Genomic DNA, 19,171 nt, shown 5'->3' on the forward strand with positions numbered 1-19,171 from the left:
ATATTGTATCAGTATTGAATTCGACAACGTCTATGTATTTAAGTTGAATTTATTTTCAATATCTATATAATAGCGCATTGACTTTAAATTCTAATCACATATTTGTTTTCGAATTCGATATTAACTCGGCAAAAATAAAAGAAATGACTTTTTTATGGCGTAAATATTGATTCTAAATAAACACCAATAAATTATTGTAATGAAATACATAAAATGAACAAGAGGAAAATTATAAGATATATATTATAGTCATTTTATATATAATTTTTTTCATCACATCGTTATTCATTTATTTCAATATATAAATTCATATGATGTCTAATGTGAATGTTTACCATTACAGACATCGCAACAGCTACAAACTTTCCAAAGAAAAAGAAAAGAATCTTAATTCAAATAAAGTTTTTAAAAAATTAAATATCTCACATAAGCTTTCTTAGATTTTCCGAAATTTTTTAATTTTTTTAATTTTTTTTTATTAATACATAATATACATATATCTTGTAATAAGATATAATATATATATATATATATATATATATATATATATATATATATATATATATATATATATATACTAAAAATAAATAAAGGACTTCTCTAAATTTCAGTGTTTTAATGTTTTATCTATTAATACACACACACACATATATATATATATATATATATATATATATATATATATATATGTATATATATATATATATATAAATATTATAAATATTGTAATAAATTTTCCATAAAATAAAAAAAGAAAAGATTTTATATTTTAATATATCTCTAAGAAAAAATACGTGAAAATTTATCTTGTGTGAATGAGAAATTCATGTTTGATAAAGAAAAAAATGTTCATGAAAAAATGATCATGAAGAAAAATGTTATACACTTATGCTGATATTATTAACGCGATTAATATTCAATATTACGATTATGTGGCTTAATATTTACCAAATATATATTTAATTATAAGATTATATATAAGAAGATTAAGATATCAGCTTGTATATAGATCTCAAAAACCCATAATACATTGTGAATAGCGCGGTGAATCTCGGTGCTGATCTCTATACATAACTGAATAGACATAGGGATGATAATACTGACCTATTAAAACTCAAAGTGGGCTTTTTCCTTCGGTTTTTTGGTGTTGATTGAAGGAACAAATCAATCCGGCCATTAACTGGTATAAAAGTATAAAATAAAATAAAAGTACTAAAAAATATATGAAATTGTTCTTTTCAGGAAGAGGCTAAAACTCAAAAATATAGACTAAACAAAGAACACGCGCGTGATACGTACAAATATGTCCAATTTCGTTCAAAGATGGCAACGAACTAAGTTGTAGTTTGTCTATAATAAATGCTCTTCATTTTTGACGCTATTGTCGCTTCAAAATTTTCGCTCTTTTGTCGTGATTGGTCTATTAAACATTTCGAACCAAAAAAGTTCTGACAGAAATATAGCTGAAGAAATAGACAATGTTAATAAGTTATAGCGCATAGATCTTTATATATAATATGAATATACTAGTATCCGCGATTTTGAGACTGTGATAATAGAACACTGAAAGTGTCACTAAAGATGTGGACTATGTCTAATAGTCCACATCTTTAGTGACACTTTCGATGTTCTATTATCATAGTCTCAAAACCGCGGATACTAATATATTCATATTATGTATAAAGATCTATGCGTTATAACTTATTAACATTGTCTATTTCTTCAGCTGTTGATTGTGACTACTCTATATGCCTTTGTGAGGAAGATATTTATTCTCTTATATATAATCTTATGCTTAATTCCCACCATGTGGCACCATGATAATAAATCTGGCAACGCATTTCGCTCTTAATTTCGCACTTTCAAGAAAGAGAGAGAGAGACGTCACTTAAAACATTCTCCTCTGGTCCCTTTCGCATTGGCTTATCGCGAACCAATCGAATGGTAGCGTTACTTTCGATGTAAAGAATTAAATAAATATTAATTCCATGCGATCGTCTTTCCGCGTCTCGATGTAACTTTACATCAAGAAAACTTTCATCAAGAAAAAAGGCTTGCGTATTTGATTATCCCGATCATTGCTTCGACAATGAAAATTTTTTAACTTTTTTTTAAATTTCTTTACTTCTATATTGAGTTTTAATATAATTTACATTGTGAATTCAATCAATCAAAAAAGCTATTATTATATCAATTTTGTTTTAATATTTCTCTCAATAATAATTGCTGCATAAATCGATAATTTACAATTGCAATTGCTACTTTTCATTTTGGCTTTTTTTACATTCGTATAGATGTTTCCTTTCAATACTATTATAGAATATTTCGCAAGTATTGTATTTTCTTAAAATATTGATGATAATATCAATTATATATTACATGTAATTACGTATATACACTCGTTAACAGAATAAGCAAATATTAAGAATAAGTGATGCTTCATCCGACAAATGTATACACGTTATACAATCATATTTGCGCGTGCTTTGATTGAAAATTGAAACAGCACAAATCAGTGGAAAATATATTAATATATATTAATATATATCACTAATAGTTGAACAAGCAATAAAATTACATCGTCATCATACAAATTGATATGACAATTTTCATCTCTTTCAATTTTAAATGATATTAATGCATCGATTAACTATTTTATTAATTAACGTTCTTCTAAATAATGTCTCTTTTTCTTCTGAAATATTTTCTAGGATATTTCACAATTCAAATATATTGAATGTATATATCAAATGCGTATTAAATCGCGCGTACCTCGTTTTTATTACTACTTTCAAATAACTTTATACATGTACATATATATGTCTATATTTAAAATTATCTTAATATTTCACCAAATTAATATCAATAATTAATTGAAACTTGAATACTTGAATTATAATAATTCAATTACTGCTGATAATTATTCAATTATCTATTAAGATGATTTTTATTTGCATTTGCTATTATTAAAATTTGCTATTATTAATATAATAAGCGTCCGAGTGTAATCCGTATTATAATAATTTATATCATTTTATAATGCACTGTTTCTTTCTAAAAATGATTTCTTTATAATATCTAGAAAAATACAGAAAATTAATCCAAAATTAATATTTTGATAATCGTCATTTAATTATGTTATTGTATTAAATGTGAAAATATCAAATTGTAAAAGAGACATGTTGAAAGAATTTTGTAATTAATATAATTAAATGATGTAATATAATTAAATAATATAATTAAATTTTTTTACTATTATATTAAAACGACGATATTAGATTTTTGAATCATTATCTTTATCATCATTAACTTATGCTTCGAAAGTCCGATATTCGAATCATCAGTTTTACGATTGATTTAAACAAAATATTTCTTGATATTTGAACTAGTGAAATAATAAATAAAATTTATGTTCAATTATTTAATAAAAAAGAGACTGAGATAGAAGTGAGAAAGAGTAAATTATTCATAGATTGAAAATATATAGAGATAGCGACTTTCATATAGCGCTGTGTGTTGGCTATGCAAGACTAGTGATAAACGAGATTGTCGATCGAACCATTTGTTGTGGCGGAAAGACGATTTATTTATGTTTTACGTCGAGGATTTCAACGGTGACGTTTTCCAGAACAGGGTCAGTGATGTTGTTTGTATGATTCGGCGATTTGTTAGATTTTATCGAAACGGCCGAAGCGTTCCCACTGCTGGTACGACTACCACGTCGAGATCCTCCGTGTGACCCTGGTGACAGAGATTTTCTTGCTAAAGTATCGCATGCTTTCGCATGACAGCGCGGCAGCACGACACGAAAAGCCAGAATTACTTTAAGCATGAAGACCTGCGCGAAAGAAACATTAGTCAGAGCAAAATAGTCAATCGTTATAATGTAAGGCGAATTCACGTGCGCGCATGTGCACGAATGTGTATGTGTGTGTGCATGAGTAAATGAGTGTGTGTAATGATATATGTATGTAAAGATGCAAAAAGAAAAAAAAAGTTTTTTTTTCATAAAATATTATTTTTTTTTTATAAAGAAGAAAGTCTCTTTTTTAAAATTTTGTTTTTTCGGATATTTAATTGATTATTAAAAGTTGATTTTTTATTATTTTTTAATTTTTGATAATAGATTTAAACTAACCATTATTGTTTTAAATCTACATTCTAATTAGCTATATAATTACGTAATTCCTATTTTTAACTAGATAAATTCTTTAGAAACAAATCAAGAGAATTTGAATGAATTCATTATAAATATAAGTTTGTGATTTTCATAATTTGTAATTTTTAAAAATATAATTTAATTAAATTTATTTTAATAATTTATTTTAATAAAAACTAAAGTTCTTATTTTTTATTTATTTTGAAAATAATTTTAATGGATTAATAAGAATTTTAAAATGATATCAAAACGGTATAAGTCAGATAATTTACAATTAGAGATATAATAAAACTTTTCGTAATGTATATAACTGAAAATTCTCTGAATCGTGTCGTATTTAATATGATTTATTGCAAGAGTTTCATTAATTTATTGAAATTACTTTCGAAAAAATTTAAATTAAAAATACAAGATCTTTAACGTTTTTGTTATTGTTATAGTATTCAATTTGAAATATATAAGTAATTAGAAAGAAGGAAGTGTTGTTTTCTTTCTTGCGCTTCAACTATCGCGCTGTGGCTATAATTTGTCAATTTTGATTAAATTTTTAATTATCATTATTCGAGCCAATTTCAATTTTATTTAATAAAAACTTTGTTTTTTTATTATATTAACAGAAAGATATAAGGAAAAATAATATACTAATAAATGATTATATTAAATATTAAAAAAAGTACTGAGAGAACAAAATTTATTTTTCTTTAATTAAAAAAGCATGTTTTCTTTTTATTAGAAAAAAAGTTGTTTGCATCTGTAGCTATATATTTATCTTCTTAGTAAGAAAAATTTAATCTGTAACATAAATTTTTACATAAATCATATGAAAAATATTTGATTAGAAGAATAAAAAATATAAATATATCGATTAGGGATGCTCAATAATTTTGATCTTAACAAATGTTGTCAAGATCATAATCCAGAATAACATTTGAAAGATTTTAGTTGTCATTTGTGTTATTTATTAAAAAGTTATTAATAAATAAAAATATATATATAAAATTCGACTAAACAAAATGCTAGTAACCTATTGAGAGATTATCAATAGATTCAGAATATTACGGCAGGTTGGCATCAATTGCATCCTCGTGTTTTGCTGATAAATTCTTCGAACAGAATTTAACAGTAGATTAGTAGCAGAAATCGAGCAGGATAACTATATTCCTAATTATTTAAACAGAATAATGATGTAAATCGGTATTTGTGAAAACTTTTAATGTTTGAATCGATTTCAGTAAACTGTTACGGCACGTCGCGGTGGCTAGAAATCTTTTAGTTATTCTGGATAATGATTTTGATAATATATGTCAAATTGTAATAATCATCAATGTCATATAATCGTTGTGTTATTTTATGGATGAAAAATGAATAAAGAATTCGTTGTGCAAATGAAACCAATGATATTTTACTATAGCAAGCAACTATATTTGCAAGCTTCAATAAACTACATTCAGAAGAAACTTTGTTCAAAATAAAAAACTCACGTAAGTTATTAAATTAAAAATATACAAAGTGTTTTCAAAAAGACAAGTATAACACTAGATTATATAATATTATTAATTATATGTTAATTTCTATCTATTTGTACATGTATGTTTTGCTCGTCGTTGTATATAAAAAGGATCATATATAAAATAATAAAGTTATTATAAGTAAGATCGAGAAGTTTATCTCTTATTAAAGCAAAATTGAATTTATTTGCTGAAGAAATTGTGCATCGGAAAAATTTTCATAATAAAGTACCTTGATCCATAATATAATCAGAAATAAAATAAACATTAATTATAGATACAATCGTTAAGAAGGATTATTTTAAATGTTAACTGCAAAAAGAGAACTATATAATTTGCAATTAACAATTACATATTTTTTTTATAAACAATTATATATATTTTTTTAAAGCAACTATGCGTTTTCTTTACACCAATTGATTCCTTTTATTTACAAAATATTTTATAGTTTATATAAAATTAAAAAATTACTTCAAGCCTTGTAACTCGAAAAGCACTTAATGGAAATACTTTATTATTAGAGTGTTTTGGAAAGTTCTCGAGGTAAGCTCTATAAGAATATATAATAAAAAAAGAGGGTTTCTCTTCATTTAAAAAATTCAGGATGATCTTCACATAACTTTTATGATGTTGTTCAAGGTCATATTACTGCGTAATGCATCACTTAAAACCCTACAATTTTTTGTTCTTAACATTTTTTTATATCTTGCATATTTTCGGAATTATTCAGGAGTTCTGACCGTTTTTCCACACTCTGTATATGTATATATACGCGCATATATACAGGATGTCATATAAAGTATTACGAGATTTTCTCCGAAACTTGTCATTGTATAAAAAATGTCATGCAAGATTCATAAGATTTTGAAAGATAAAGTTGATAATTTCGAATTTTAAGTAAGGTTACATTTTTTCAAGGCCATATAAAGATTAACCTCTGGCTTTATTAAATAAAGCCTCTTAATTTTTTCATATAATTGATTCCTTGTAATATTTAGGTAAATATTTACTTTAGGTTACACAGCTCGAAAAATTTTTATTTTCACATATGTTGTAGAGGATATATTCCTAAGTAATACACCGTTTGAATTTTGCGGCGGTCTCTCTTCGTTCCTGAGATATGCGATTTTGAAATTTTATACTTACTTGTATCATCTTTTCGTTACATTCTAAATATGTTTATATTTTTCTGTTTACATTTACCGAGGTCATCTTTCTGAATAACTTTCAAAAGGTTTTAGCCATTTGTTATTTATTAAATAGTTATTAACAAAAAAAGTTTCATGAATAGAATAAGAATTTTACCATATCATGTATGTTTAAAAAGAAATATAGGTAATTATGCATAAAAAGGACCCAACAATTTAAATTTATATAGAATTTAATACAATTTAATACAATTAAAAAATATCACAAATGTATGTGTACACACACACACGCGCGCGCGCGAGCGCGCGCGGGAGGGTACAGGGGAGGCCTTTGGCCCCCCCCTCCCGCAACCACCCCGCTGGTAGGGGACGCATTGGGAAGAGTTTAATCACAATAGATATATGCTGTAAGTTGTAAAGCGAGGTCCACCTTGCCTACCGGTGAGGTGGTTGCGGGAGGGGGGCCGAAGGCCCCCCTTGCACCCCCCGCACGTGTGTGTGTTTGTACACATACATTTGTAATATTTTTTAATTGTATTAAATTGTATTAAATTCTATATAAATTTAAATTGTTTACCTTTTTTTTATTAGAATATTTATATTAGAATATTAATTAGAGATAGCAAACGTAAACAAAAAAATATAAACATACAAGTAAAATATAATATGAAACCGTGATGAACAAACAAAAAATAACAAAAAATGTAACAAAAAATGTAAATATATAAATAGGATATAACGAAAAGGTGACATAAAAGTATGAAACTTTAAAAGTGCATATCTCAGGAACGAAGAGAGACCGCCGCAAAATTCAAACGGTGTATTACTTAGGAATGTATCCTCTACAACATATGTGAAAATAAAAATTTTTCGAGCTGTGTAACCTAAAGTAAATATTTACCAAAATTTTAAATAAACGAGGTATTTTATGCTTTAATTTAATATAATTTTATATAAACTATTAGAGAGAGAGAGAGAGAAAAATAGTTTGTAAAATATGCATTTTTTAATTAATTTTTATCGATATTTTTATACATAAAATAAAAGGAATCTCTCTCTCTCTCTCTCTCTCTCTCTCTGTTTCTCTCTCAATTGGTATAAAGAAAATATTTAATGATTTCTAAGAAAAAAATATGAATTTGCAACGAATAGCATATATTGTTTTAGTGTATTATTAAAATGAGATTGTGTGTAATAAGTTGCTTGCTTAGTAAGTGAATAAAAACTTATACGGCTCATTTTGTATTAGTGAAAATGTTTCGCACCTTGTGAAGCGTTCGGCGAGTGAGCTCTTAAAGACGCCATCGATGGTTGTCTTGATGGGATTCGTACACTCGCCCGTGAACCACGTCTCTCCTGAGCGTGCAATAATTTATTTTCTCTCAACAGCGATACATTCATCAATCGTGCATTAGGTGTATTGAAGATGGTACGATTTTCTCGCCAACGAGCTCTGCAATTTTACATTGAACTACATGAGAATAAATTCAAATTTAATTTGCCATAAGTGCTTTTTTCTTGTTATCAGTTACTTCTCATGCGGTAAAATATTTTTTACATTATACATATAGAGCATATATGCAAATGTGCAAAACTTTTCGAATCATATCTCTCAATGCTCTTAGCATTGCACGCACGCACGTACATAAGAACATTTAAAGATATAATTCGAAGTTTTACATATATGTATACAATATATATGGGGCATTCTTTATCAAATCGGACACCCCCCGTGCCCAAAAATAGGGGCAACTGAAAAATTTCTTTTAGGGCTCATTTTATAGCTGTATGCATGTACTTTCGTTTTAATTCTGACCTTTTTGAAAAACCAATATGGCGGCCAAAACCTGGGGAAACTGAACTTTAAAAAGCAATATCGCTCATTAGAGTGTACTAAAGCGGTTGCTTTTTTATGAAATCCATGTCGGTTGTGGAAGATGATCTAATTTGCGTCTTATTTAGAAATAACTGATAGTTTAAAAAATATCGTAGTGTTTTATAGAATCTGTAGAATCTGTACACCGAATATCAAATTTCAAATAGCTGGAGCATGCTTACTATAAATTGTCTTTGAATTTGTCTAAACAGTTGCTTTCATTTAACAATGTGATCAAGAGATCAGCGATTGAAAAAACACTGCAGCACTTAATTTAATGAGCCTGGAACGAACAGTATAAGTCTCAGTTAATAATATCATCGATTTCTATCATTTTCTTGGCATTTGGCTGCCATTTAAATTCCGCCATTTTGAAATTTGATATTTTTAGTACAAATTCGTTACCAGGGACGAAGAAAACACTGCACCACTGGATTTCATAAAAAAGCAACCGCTTTAGTACGCTCTAATGAGCGATATTGCTTTTTAAAGTTCAGTTTCCCCAGGTTTTGGCCGCCATATTGGTTTTTCAAAAAAACCAGAGTTAAAACGAAAGTACATGCATATAGCTATAAAATGAGCCCTAAAATAAATTTTTCGCTTGCCCCCATTTTTGGACAGAGGGGGTGTCCGATTTGACAAAAAATGCCCCATATATAAAGTATATATATATATATATATATATATATATATATATATACTTTATATATATATACAGGGAGTCATGGAAATTTTAGCCCATACGAAGTAAGGAGGTAGATTAGCTCAAATTAAGAAGGAAGGACTTGTACTGTTTTGTGATATTCGTAATAATTAACGAAAAATTAAATAAAGAATATCGGCCAATCTGCGTGAGTAGAAGCGCGCGGCGACGAGAATCGTCCCACTGTAATCCTATACTAGGCGCGCGGCGAAGCGATGGGCGGATCGCTTTCCGAGACATGATGGTGGCGTGCGATATATCGCAATATCGCGCCGAAAAATGATCCGTCCTTTTAGTGGCGAGAAAATGATGCGCTATCATTTCCACACCACCTTGCGGTAGATAGCATGGTGCGCTTTTTTTATAGTGGTTTCCCCCATAGGCCTATTCCACTCTTAATTTAAATATTTGTGAAAATTGTTCAAAATTTTACTGTATGAACGTTTTATTGTACGCTGAATGTATCGTAAATGTAAAAAATTGATGATGACAGTACCTTCACAAAAATTGATCCGTGGTTGAAAATCCCTCGATAAAATGTGTTGCACACGTTGGTAATGATACGGACGTAATCCATTACACGTAAAGCGTGATGTACTGCGTATCGCGAAAAACCAAATTCGTGTGCCACATGACGCACGCTAGTTCCAGGATTTTCATAAAATGCTTCCAGAATCCTTTCTTCATCTCGTACACGAAGACGCACTGCTGGACCGGTTATCCCGATATTATGCACGACACTCAGTTTCACATAATTATTGCACAACACGTAATATTGTACGTCCACTTAATTTTCGTGCACGCCCGGGAAATTATTCCACGTAAATTGCGGCCGCGCGATAAGTATTTTCTCCCGCTAGCCCGTATGCCACAATCATATCCGTATATTCCTGCAGAGTACACTTCATTTTCACTGTTAATTTACTACGCGAACACATGATTTTTACTAAAACTGTCTCAGCTCTCGCAGGCTGTTGCCAGAGTGCATACGCCAGCAGCATACAACTACAGCTGAGCGGACATGTGAGTGTAATTATAATGCGCAGGCGCCGAGCTCACGAGCTTACACTCGCATGTCCGCTCAGCTGTAGTTGCGTGCTGCTGGCGTATGCACTCTGGCAACAGCCTGCGAGAGCTCAGACGGTTTTAGTAAAAATCTTATGTTCGCGTAGTAAATTAAGTGAAAATGAAGTGTATTCTGCAGGAATATACGGGCTAGCGGGAGAAAATACTTATCGCGCGGCCGTAATTTACGTGGAATGATTTTCCGGGCGTGCACGAGAGCCAAGTGAACGTACAGTTTTACGAATTGTGCAATAATTATGTGAAACTGGGTATCGTGCATAATATCGGGATAACCGGTCCAGCAGTGCGTCTTCGTGTACGAGATGAAGAAAGGATTCTGGAAGCATTTTATGAAAATCCTGGAACTAGCGTGCGTCATGTGGCACACGAATTTGATTTTTCGCGATACGCAGTACACCACGCTTTACGTGTAATGGATTACGTCCGTATCATTACCAACGTGTGCAACACATTTTATCGAGGGATTTTCAACCACGGATCAATTTTTGTGATACTGTCATCATCAATTTTTTATATTTACGATACATTCAGCGTACAGTAAAATTTTGAACAATTTTCACAAATATTTAAATTGAGAGTGGAATAGGCCTATGGGGGAAACCACTATAAAAAAAGCGCACCATGCTATCTACCGCAAGGTGGTGTGGAAATGATAGCGCATCATTTTCTCGCCACTAAAAGGACGGGTCATTTTTCGGCACGGTATTGCGATATATCGCACGCCACCATCATGTCTCGGAGAGCGATCCGCCCATCGCTTCGCCGCGCGCCTAGTATAGGATTACAGTGGGACGATTCTCGTCGCCGCGCGCTTCTACTCACGCAGATTGGCCGATATTCTTTATTTAATTTTTCGTTAATTATTGCGAATATCACAAAACAGTACAAGTCCTTCCTTCTTAATTTGAGCTAATCTACCTCCTTACTTCGTATGGGCTAAAATTTCCATGACTCCCTGTGTATATATATATATATATATATATATATATATATATATATATATATATATATATACAGGGTGTCATGAAAGTGAGCATGACTTTAAAAAATTAAGGTAGATTGGCTCAAAATTAGAAGAAAAGTCTTGTACAGTTATGCAATATTCGCAATAATTAACGAGAAATAAATTAAAGAAAATCGGCCAATGTGCGTGGCTAGAAGTGCGTGGCGGTGAAGGCGGTCTCATTGTAACATAATGGCGGCGCGCGGCGAAGCAGTGATTGGAGAGGGGAAGAGCCTTCGCCGCGCGCCTACACCCTCATCGCTCCTCCCCTCCCCAATCACCGTTTCGCCGCGCGCCGCCATTATGTTACAGTGAGACCGCTTTTACCGCCACGCACTTCTAGCCACGCGCATTGGCCGATTTTCTTTAATTTATTTCTCGTTAATTATTGCGAATATTGCATAACTGTACAAGACTTTTCTTCTAATTTTGAGCCAATCTACCTTAATTTTTTAAAGTCATGCTCACTTTCATGACACCTGTATATATATATATATATATATAAATAACTATAAGAAATTAGGCTCTGTGTATTAAAACATAAACTTTAAATTTAAACGGGCAATAAGAGCTAAACGCGGATGATAGTGCGTAAGTTCAACGAGAAATAAGTTTTTGTTGAAACTTATTTGTGTGCACAGGGCACAAATTTTCTTGGTACGATACGAAGCAAATTTAAATAATTCTCAATTCGAGAATTTATTTAATTATTATCCCTCTTTCCCCCCTGTAATGTTGTAGGCGAGAAAAATATCGGGCCGAAAGTCGCTGAATCGGGAATCGAACCCGAGCTCAGTGGTAAGAGCAGTCGCCCGGCAAGCGAAAGACTCGAGTTCGATTCCCGATTCAGCGACTTTCGGCCCGATATTTTTCTCGCCTACAACATTACAGGGGGGAAAGAGGGATAATAATTAAATAAATTCTCGAATTGAGAATTATTTAAATTTGCTTGGTATCGTACCAAGAAAATTTGTGCCCTGTGCACACAAATAAGTTTCAACGAAAACTTATTTCTCGTTGAACTTACGCACTACCATCCGCGTTTAGCTCTTATTGCCCGTTTAAATTTAAAGTTTATATATATATATATATATATATATATATATATATAAACTTTAAATTTAAACTATATATATATATATATATATATATATATATATATAATTACGGGCCCGAGTCGTTACGGCTCTGCCGTTGTCCGGATCCAGTAGTCAAGAAGATTGTTTAAAAACAATGATGGTCAGCTGAGTCGGAAGATAGTTGTCAAGCTATCCGGACGTGTTTTATATACGAGCCATTATTAATCCGTTGTGTTATTATTCTGAGTTATTGTCTGTGTTCTGTGTTGCTTATTAAAGTTCCTGTGTTCTCTAAAAGTGTTTATTTATTTAACGCGATCCGCGACAGCCGTCCTCTTTAGTGATATACAGGGCGATCCTGAAAAACGTTATGTCTTTAAAATGACGTATTCCTGACACCATTCTAAGACAATTTTTCCTTTACCAAAATTTGATTTGAAGCGTAGTTTTTGAATTATGAGCAAAAATAGTTAGTAAATCATGCGTCGGGTACAGAAGGCAGGCAGGAGCGGCGCGGCGTGCCGCGAGCGCGGGCGCAGCTGACCGCCCGACGGGTGATTATCACCGCATGAGTCGCTAACTATTTTATCTTATAACATAAAATTATGCTTTAAATAAAATTTTGGTAAAGAAGAAAATGTCTTAGAATTACGTCAGAAATACGTGTTCCTTAAAATAACGTTATTTTAATAATGAAAAGTTGTTCCGGATCGCCGGCCGTCCGACGTTGCAATCAGCTGATTGCTACACGCGATGTGTGTATGGCGGAGTGTGTGCGTAAGAGAGAGAGAGAGAGAGAGAGAGAGAGAGAGAGAGAGAGAGAGAGAAAGAGAGAGAGAGGGAGGGTAGGAGGGACAGACATTCATACACACGCACGCACTTTTTTTCTCGCTCTCTTTCTCTCTTTTACGCAACACTCATACACTCTCTCATTCAGTCTCTCACTCACACTCTCTCGGTCACTCACTCACTCACTCACCTGCTTACTCACTTGCTCACTCACCTTGTAGCAGCGTAGCGAATCTTCATGCTATGTATTGTTGTTATCTGCTGCACGATTATGATTGCTAGAGATGCGCGACACATCGAAATTTTTTCGATTATTAGTCTCACACTCGATTGACACAATACAGATTACACGATAACGAGTTTACTGTTTATTCACTCACTATTGATTTATCGATACCAAAAATTACTTTCAAAGAAACGCGAATGCAAACAGCACATGACTCGACGCGAAGCGACGGACCGCGGAGACTGCGCGACCACAAGAATTATGTTGCCAGAAACGCGACATCTAACAAACGACTTGCGCGTGGCGCGTGATTGACGCGAGATAAGACGAATGTAATTAAAATTACATTATTCTTGCGATTGACTTAAATCTTCGCATCGTGAATGCAATAATTTCGAAAACGTAATAACGTACAACACATGCTTTTTAAAATAATAATTATTTATTATAAATAGAAATAGTTATTATTTATAATAAATAATTAATTTTTTAAGTATGTTATTATACGTTTCATGTTTTCTACCGCATTCGCAATGCGAAGGTTTTAGCCGATCGTTCGTCTTATCTCGCGTCAATCACGCGCCACGCGCAAGTCGTTTGTTAGATGTCGCGTGTCGCGTTTCTCATCAACGCAACATAACTCTTGTGGTCGCGCAGTCTCCGCGGTCCGTCGGTTCGCGTCGAGTCATGTGCTGTTTGCATTCGCGTTTCTTTGAAAGTAATTTTTGGTATCGATAAATCAATAGTGAGTGAATAAACAGTAAACTCGTTATCGTGTAATCTGTATTGTGTCAATCGAGTGTGAGACTAATAATCGAAAAAATTTCGATGTGTCGCGCATCTCTAGCAATCATAATCGTGCAGCAGATAACAACAATACATAGCATGAAGATTCGCTACGCTGCTACAAGGTGAGTGAGCAAGTGAGTAAGCAGGTGAGTGAGTGAGTGAGTGACCGAGAGAGTGTGAGTGAGAGACTGAATGAGAGAGTGTATGAGTGTTGCGTAAAAGAGAGAAAGAGAGCGAGAAAAAAAGTGCGTGCGTGTGTATGAATGTCTGTCCCTCCTACCCTCCCTCTCTCTCTCTTTCTCTCTCTCTCTCTCTCTCTCTCTCTTACGCACACACTCCGCCATACACACATCGCGTGTAGCAATCAGCTGATTGCAACGTCGGACGGCCGGCGATCCGGAACAACTTTTCATTATTATAATAACGTTATTTTAAGGAACACGTTTCTGACGTAATTCTAAGACATTTTCTTCTTTACCAAAATTTTATTTAAAGCATAATTTTATGTTATAAGATAAAATAGTTAGCGACTCATGCGGTGATAATCACCCGTCGGGCGGTCAGCTGCGCCCGCGCTCGCGGCACGCCGCGCCGCTCCTGCCTGCCTTCTGTACCCGACGCGTGATTTACTAACTATTTTTGCTCATAATTCAAAAACTACGCTTCAAATCAAATTTTGGTAAAGGAAAAATTGTCTTAGAATGGTGTCAGGAATACGTCATTTTAAAGACATAACGTTTTTCAGGATCGCCCTGTATATATAACGAAAGATATATCTATCACTAGATATACAGGGTGACCCATTTTAACTTAGGCAGCCAAATAACTCGAAAAATAAGCAAGATAGAGAAAAATGTTTTAGACAAAAGTTGTATGGTTTCGAGGGTGCCATAAGATGGTATCATTGGTTTGACCTTGAAGAGTCATTTGAAGGTCACGTGAAGGTCACTTCAATTTTTTTAAATGGAACATCCTATATATTTTTGTACATTCTTGTAGCTCATCTCGAGAGCTTTCCAAAACACTATAATTAAGTACATTTTCGTTAAGTACTTTTGTGAGTTATGAGGCTTGAAATAATTTCTTAATTTTACATAAACCGTAAAATATCTTGTAAAATATTCATTTTTCGATTACCTTACCTTAATAGTTTTATGTACAAAATAATGAGAGGAATCAATTGGTGTAAAGAAAACACATAGTTGTTTCGAAGAAAAAATATGTAATTTGCAATTAACAATTCCATATTTTTTCTTAAAAACAACTATGTGTTTTCTTTACACCAATTGATTCCTCTCATTATTTTGTACATAAAAGTATTAAGGTAAGATAATCGAAAAATGAATATTTTACAAGATATTTTACGGTTTATGTAAAATTAAGAAATTATTTCAAGCATCATAACTCAAAAAGTACTTAACGGAAAGGTACTTAATTATAGAGTTTTGGAAAGCTCTCGAAATAAGCTACAAGAATGTACAAAAATATATAGGGTATTCCATTTAAAAAAATTGAAGTGACCTTCACGTGACCTTCAAATGACTCTTCAAGGTCAAACCAATGATACCATCTTATGGCCCCCTCGAAACCATACAACTTTTGTCTAAAACATTTTTCTCTATCTTGCTTATTTTTCGAGTTATTTGGCTGCCTAAGTTAAAATGGGTCACCCTGTATATCTAGTGATAGACTTCGAGATGTATCTAGTGATATATATATCACTAGATATATCTCGAAGTCCTCGCCCCGGGCGTAATATATATACAGGGTGTCCCATTTTAAAAGTTCCACCCTCATGACCCTTTCAGGATCAACGTTTGAAGGAAAACGACTCGGATAAAAGTTGTAGGGAACAAAAAGGGCTATCTAATAGTGACCTTGGATTCGACATTAAAGGTCATTTTCAAGGTCATTTGAAGGTCAACTTCCGTTTTTTAAATGGGTACCCCTATTTTTTATTACTTATTCTTGTAGCTTATCTCGAGAGCTATCCAAAACACTATAATAAAGTATTTCTTCATTCAGTACTTTTCGAGTTATGAGGCTTGAAATAATTTCTTAATTTTATATAAATCATAAAATATCTAGTAAAATATTCATTTTTTGATTATCTTATCTTAATACTTTTATGTACAAAATAATGAGAGGAATCAATTGGTGTAAAGAAAACATACAGTTGTTTTTAAGAAAAAATATGGAATTGTTAATTGCAAATTACATATTTTTTCTTAAAAACAACTATGTTTTTTCTTTACATCAATTGATTCCTCTCATTATTTTGTACATAAAAGTATTAAGGTAAGATAATCGAAAAATGAATATTTTACTAGATATTTTATGGTTTATATAAAATTAAAAAATTATTTCAAGCCTCATAACTCGAAAAGTACTGAATGAAGAAATACTTTATTATAGTGTTTTGGAAAACTGTCGAGATAAGCTATAAGAATAAGTAATAAAAAATACGGATTCTCGTTTAAAAAACGGAAGTTGACCTTCAAATGACCTTGAAAATGACCTTTAATGTCGAATCCAAGGTCACTATTAGATAGCCCCCTTTGTTCCCTACAACTTTTATCCGAGTCGTTTTCCTTCAAACGTTGATCCTGAAAAGTTATGAGGGTGGAACTTTTAAAATGGGACACCCTGTATATATATATATATATATAACCTAGTCATTATCATTTAGTATAAACATAAGGAGAAAGTAAATATGTCATTTGAATAAATAAACATATACCAATATATTTTATGCATGTAATATAAAATTATAAAATAAAGTTAACCTTTTTTACACAAGCTTATTGTATAAAATATTTGATTTGTATTTATCAAAATGAAAATTGTATTCAATTTTGTAATATGTATATTTATTTATACTTTCTTATGTACACACATTTATAAATTGTATACATAAATAAATACACTTCCTATATTTATTGCAGAATAAAAATGTGTGAAATTTTCTTTTATTGCATAATTGATACTTCAAATTCCCTTATACCCATTTATAATACTGTAATGGTGTTGTATTCGAAAAATATTATTTAATAATTCGATCAATAAGATAAATACAGATAAATAAATAAGTAAGTAAATTCTATAATTTATTTTATAATTATAAGTAAAAATTTTCCTATTATATATATACCCCAATAGCCAAGTCTGCTAAAGCAGATCTTGTCAGGTAATCTGTTACAAATTTTTGTCGACAGAAAGATTACAGAATTGATGCAGGTTCTGATATATCATATAATGTCGGCAGAATGTCAACAGAAATATAACAAAATCTGTTCACATAACTGGACAACAGATTATCAACAGAAAACGAGCAGAACTTGTTGATATAATTGACGGCACATTGATGGCAAAAATTGAACAGGATCTGTGCGGCGAAATTTGATGTCAGATTGCCTGTAGAAACCGAGCAGGATTTGCGCACACAATATCTGATAGCAGATTGACGGCAGAAGCAGAACAGAGTTTGCATGATTCGATAGTTCCTTCGTTTACCGCTATGTGATATACTTTCTCGCAATCAAATCTCTGTCAAAAATATATATAAAGTCGCGATTATTAATAAAAGATCAAAAATATAGTAACTATTTCTATCACTTTAATTTCTGACATCTGATACAAGCAGATGAGATTCAGAATATTAAACTGATTGGAATCAATAGGATAAATGGTAAATTATTCATTTACTGCCTATTTGAAGCATAAAGCAAGAATTTAATTCTAAATAAATTATATTTCGTTTTATAAATTAAATTACTTTTACTTTATTATTAATTTAATTAAATTGAACTAGTCCTTCGTTATGTGAGAATAAATACGATATAACATATATTATTATACATTATGTCATATCAGAAAAAATTGTAATTAACCGATAACTCATCGATAATATTCTTATTTAGCACCTGTAATAATCAATTTTATTGCATTTATACAACATTAATATAAGTAAGCCCAAATCTTGTTCGGTTTCTGCTGTCAATTTGCCATCAGATTGCGTGCGCAGATCCTGCTCGATTTCTGCCGACAATCTGTTGTCAGATTATGTTTACAGATTCTGCTCGGTTTTTGCCGCCAATCGAGCGTCAAGTCATGTTAACAGATCCTGCTGGATTTCTGCTATCAATCTGCTGTCAGATTCTGTGAGCAGGCTCTGTCAGCAGAATATAAGCTGAATGAGGACGCAGTTGATGTCAGTCTGCTGATATACTTTGATTAAATCTGTTACCAGTCTGCCAACATACTGCTAACATTTTGCTTACGGGGTACTAGTATCATTGTCTCAGAATTATAGCGTATTTATTTATGCTTATGTAATAAATTCCAACAAACATAAAGTAACAGTAATATAACATCAATATATATAATTTCTTACGTAACAATGTAACTACAATGTAACAATATATTTTACATAACAGTTATATTATTGAGCGGGAAATTATAACATTAATGTTATATTAGTGTTACTATGTTTACTGGGATAAATCTTAACGGTTTCTTATTTTTTAGGTATTCAATGGATGCAAATAAAATATATACGTAAAAAATACTTCAATATTTTTTGAATATTGAAAGAAATTTTAAATACGCAAATAAACAAGTAATTTAAAAAGATAGATATGTGTAAATGTAACTGGCACTTGAAGTCTAATTGTAAGAGGTTAAATATTTTTCCTACTCATTGCTAAAATATTGCCAGAACATGGCGGACTTCTAATGAATCCGCTTCATTCTCCTTCAATTCTCTTTGGGATGATACCTTTCTGTTTGTATAAAAATTATCAAAT

General features: G+C 31.6%; 2 protein-coding genes across 4 annotated transcripts in view; both read right to left on the bottom strand.

Annotated features, from left to right (window-relative positions):
• The window catches only part of LOC145965809 (cilia- and flagella-associated protein 91), a 174,982-nt gene extending 161,195 nt beyond the window's left edge, over window positions 1-13,787 (bottom strand). The window contains exon 1 of the mRNA XM_083089504.1: window positions 13,566-13,787. The gene's annotated coding sequence lies outside the window, so the exon portion shown is untranslated. The remainder of the gene's footprint in view (window positions 1-13,565) is intronic.
• The window catches only part of Jus (EB domain-containing julius seizure protein), a 67,123-nt gene continuing 49,609 nt past the window's right edge, over window positions 1,658-19,171 (bottom strand). Inside the window, exons 5-6 of one of the 3 annotated variants that reach the window (XM_083089505.1) lie at window positions 8,081-8,268; window positions 1,658-3,741 (exon numbers count right to left, since the gene is read on the bottom strand). In XM_083089505.1, coding sequence (XP_082945631.1) covers window positions 3,584-3,741; window positions 8,081-8,268 — 346 coding nt within the window. In that variant the 3' untranslated portion in view covers window positions 1,658-3,583. Of the gene's footprint in view, window positions 3,839-4,833; window positions 4,952-8,080; window positions 8,269-19,171 lie in introns of those variants that run through there. The other 2 variants (XM_083089506.1, XM_083089507.1) reach the window with 2 other exon arrangements.

Source organism: Camponotus vicinus, unplaced genomic scaffold (assembly GCF_025532165.1).
Source record: "Camponotus vicinus isolate PSW18456_S1 unplaced genomic scaffold, iyCamVici1.0 SCAF_14, whole genome shotgun sequence".
Lineage (NCBI taxonomy): Eukaryota > Metazoa > Arthropoda > Insecta > Hymenoptera > Formicidae > Camponotus > Camponotus vicinus.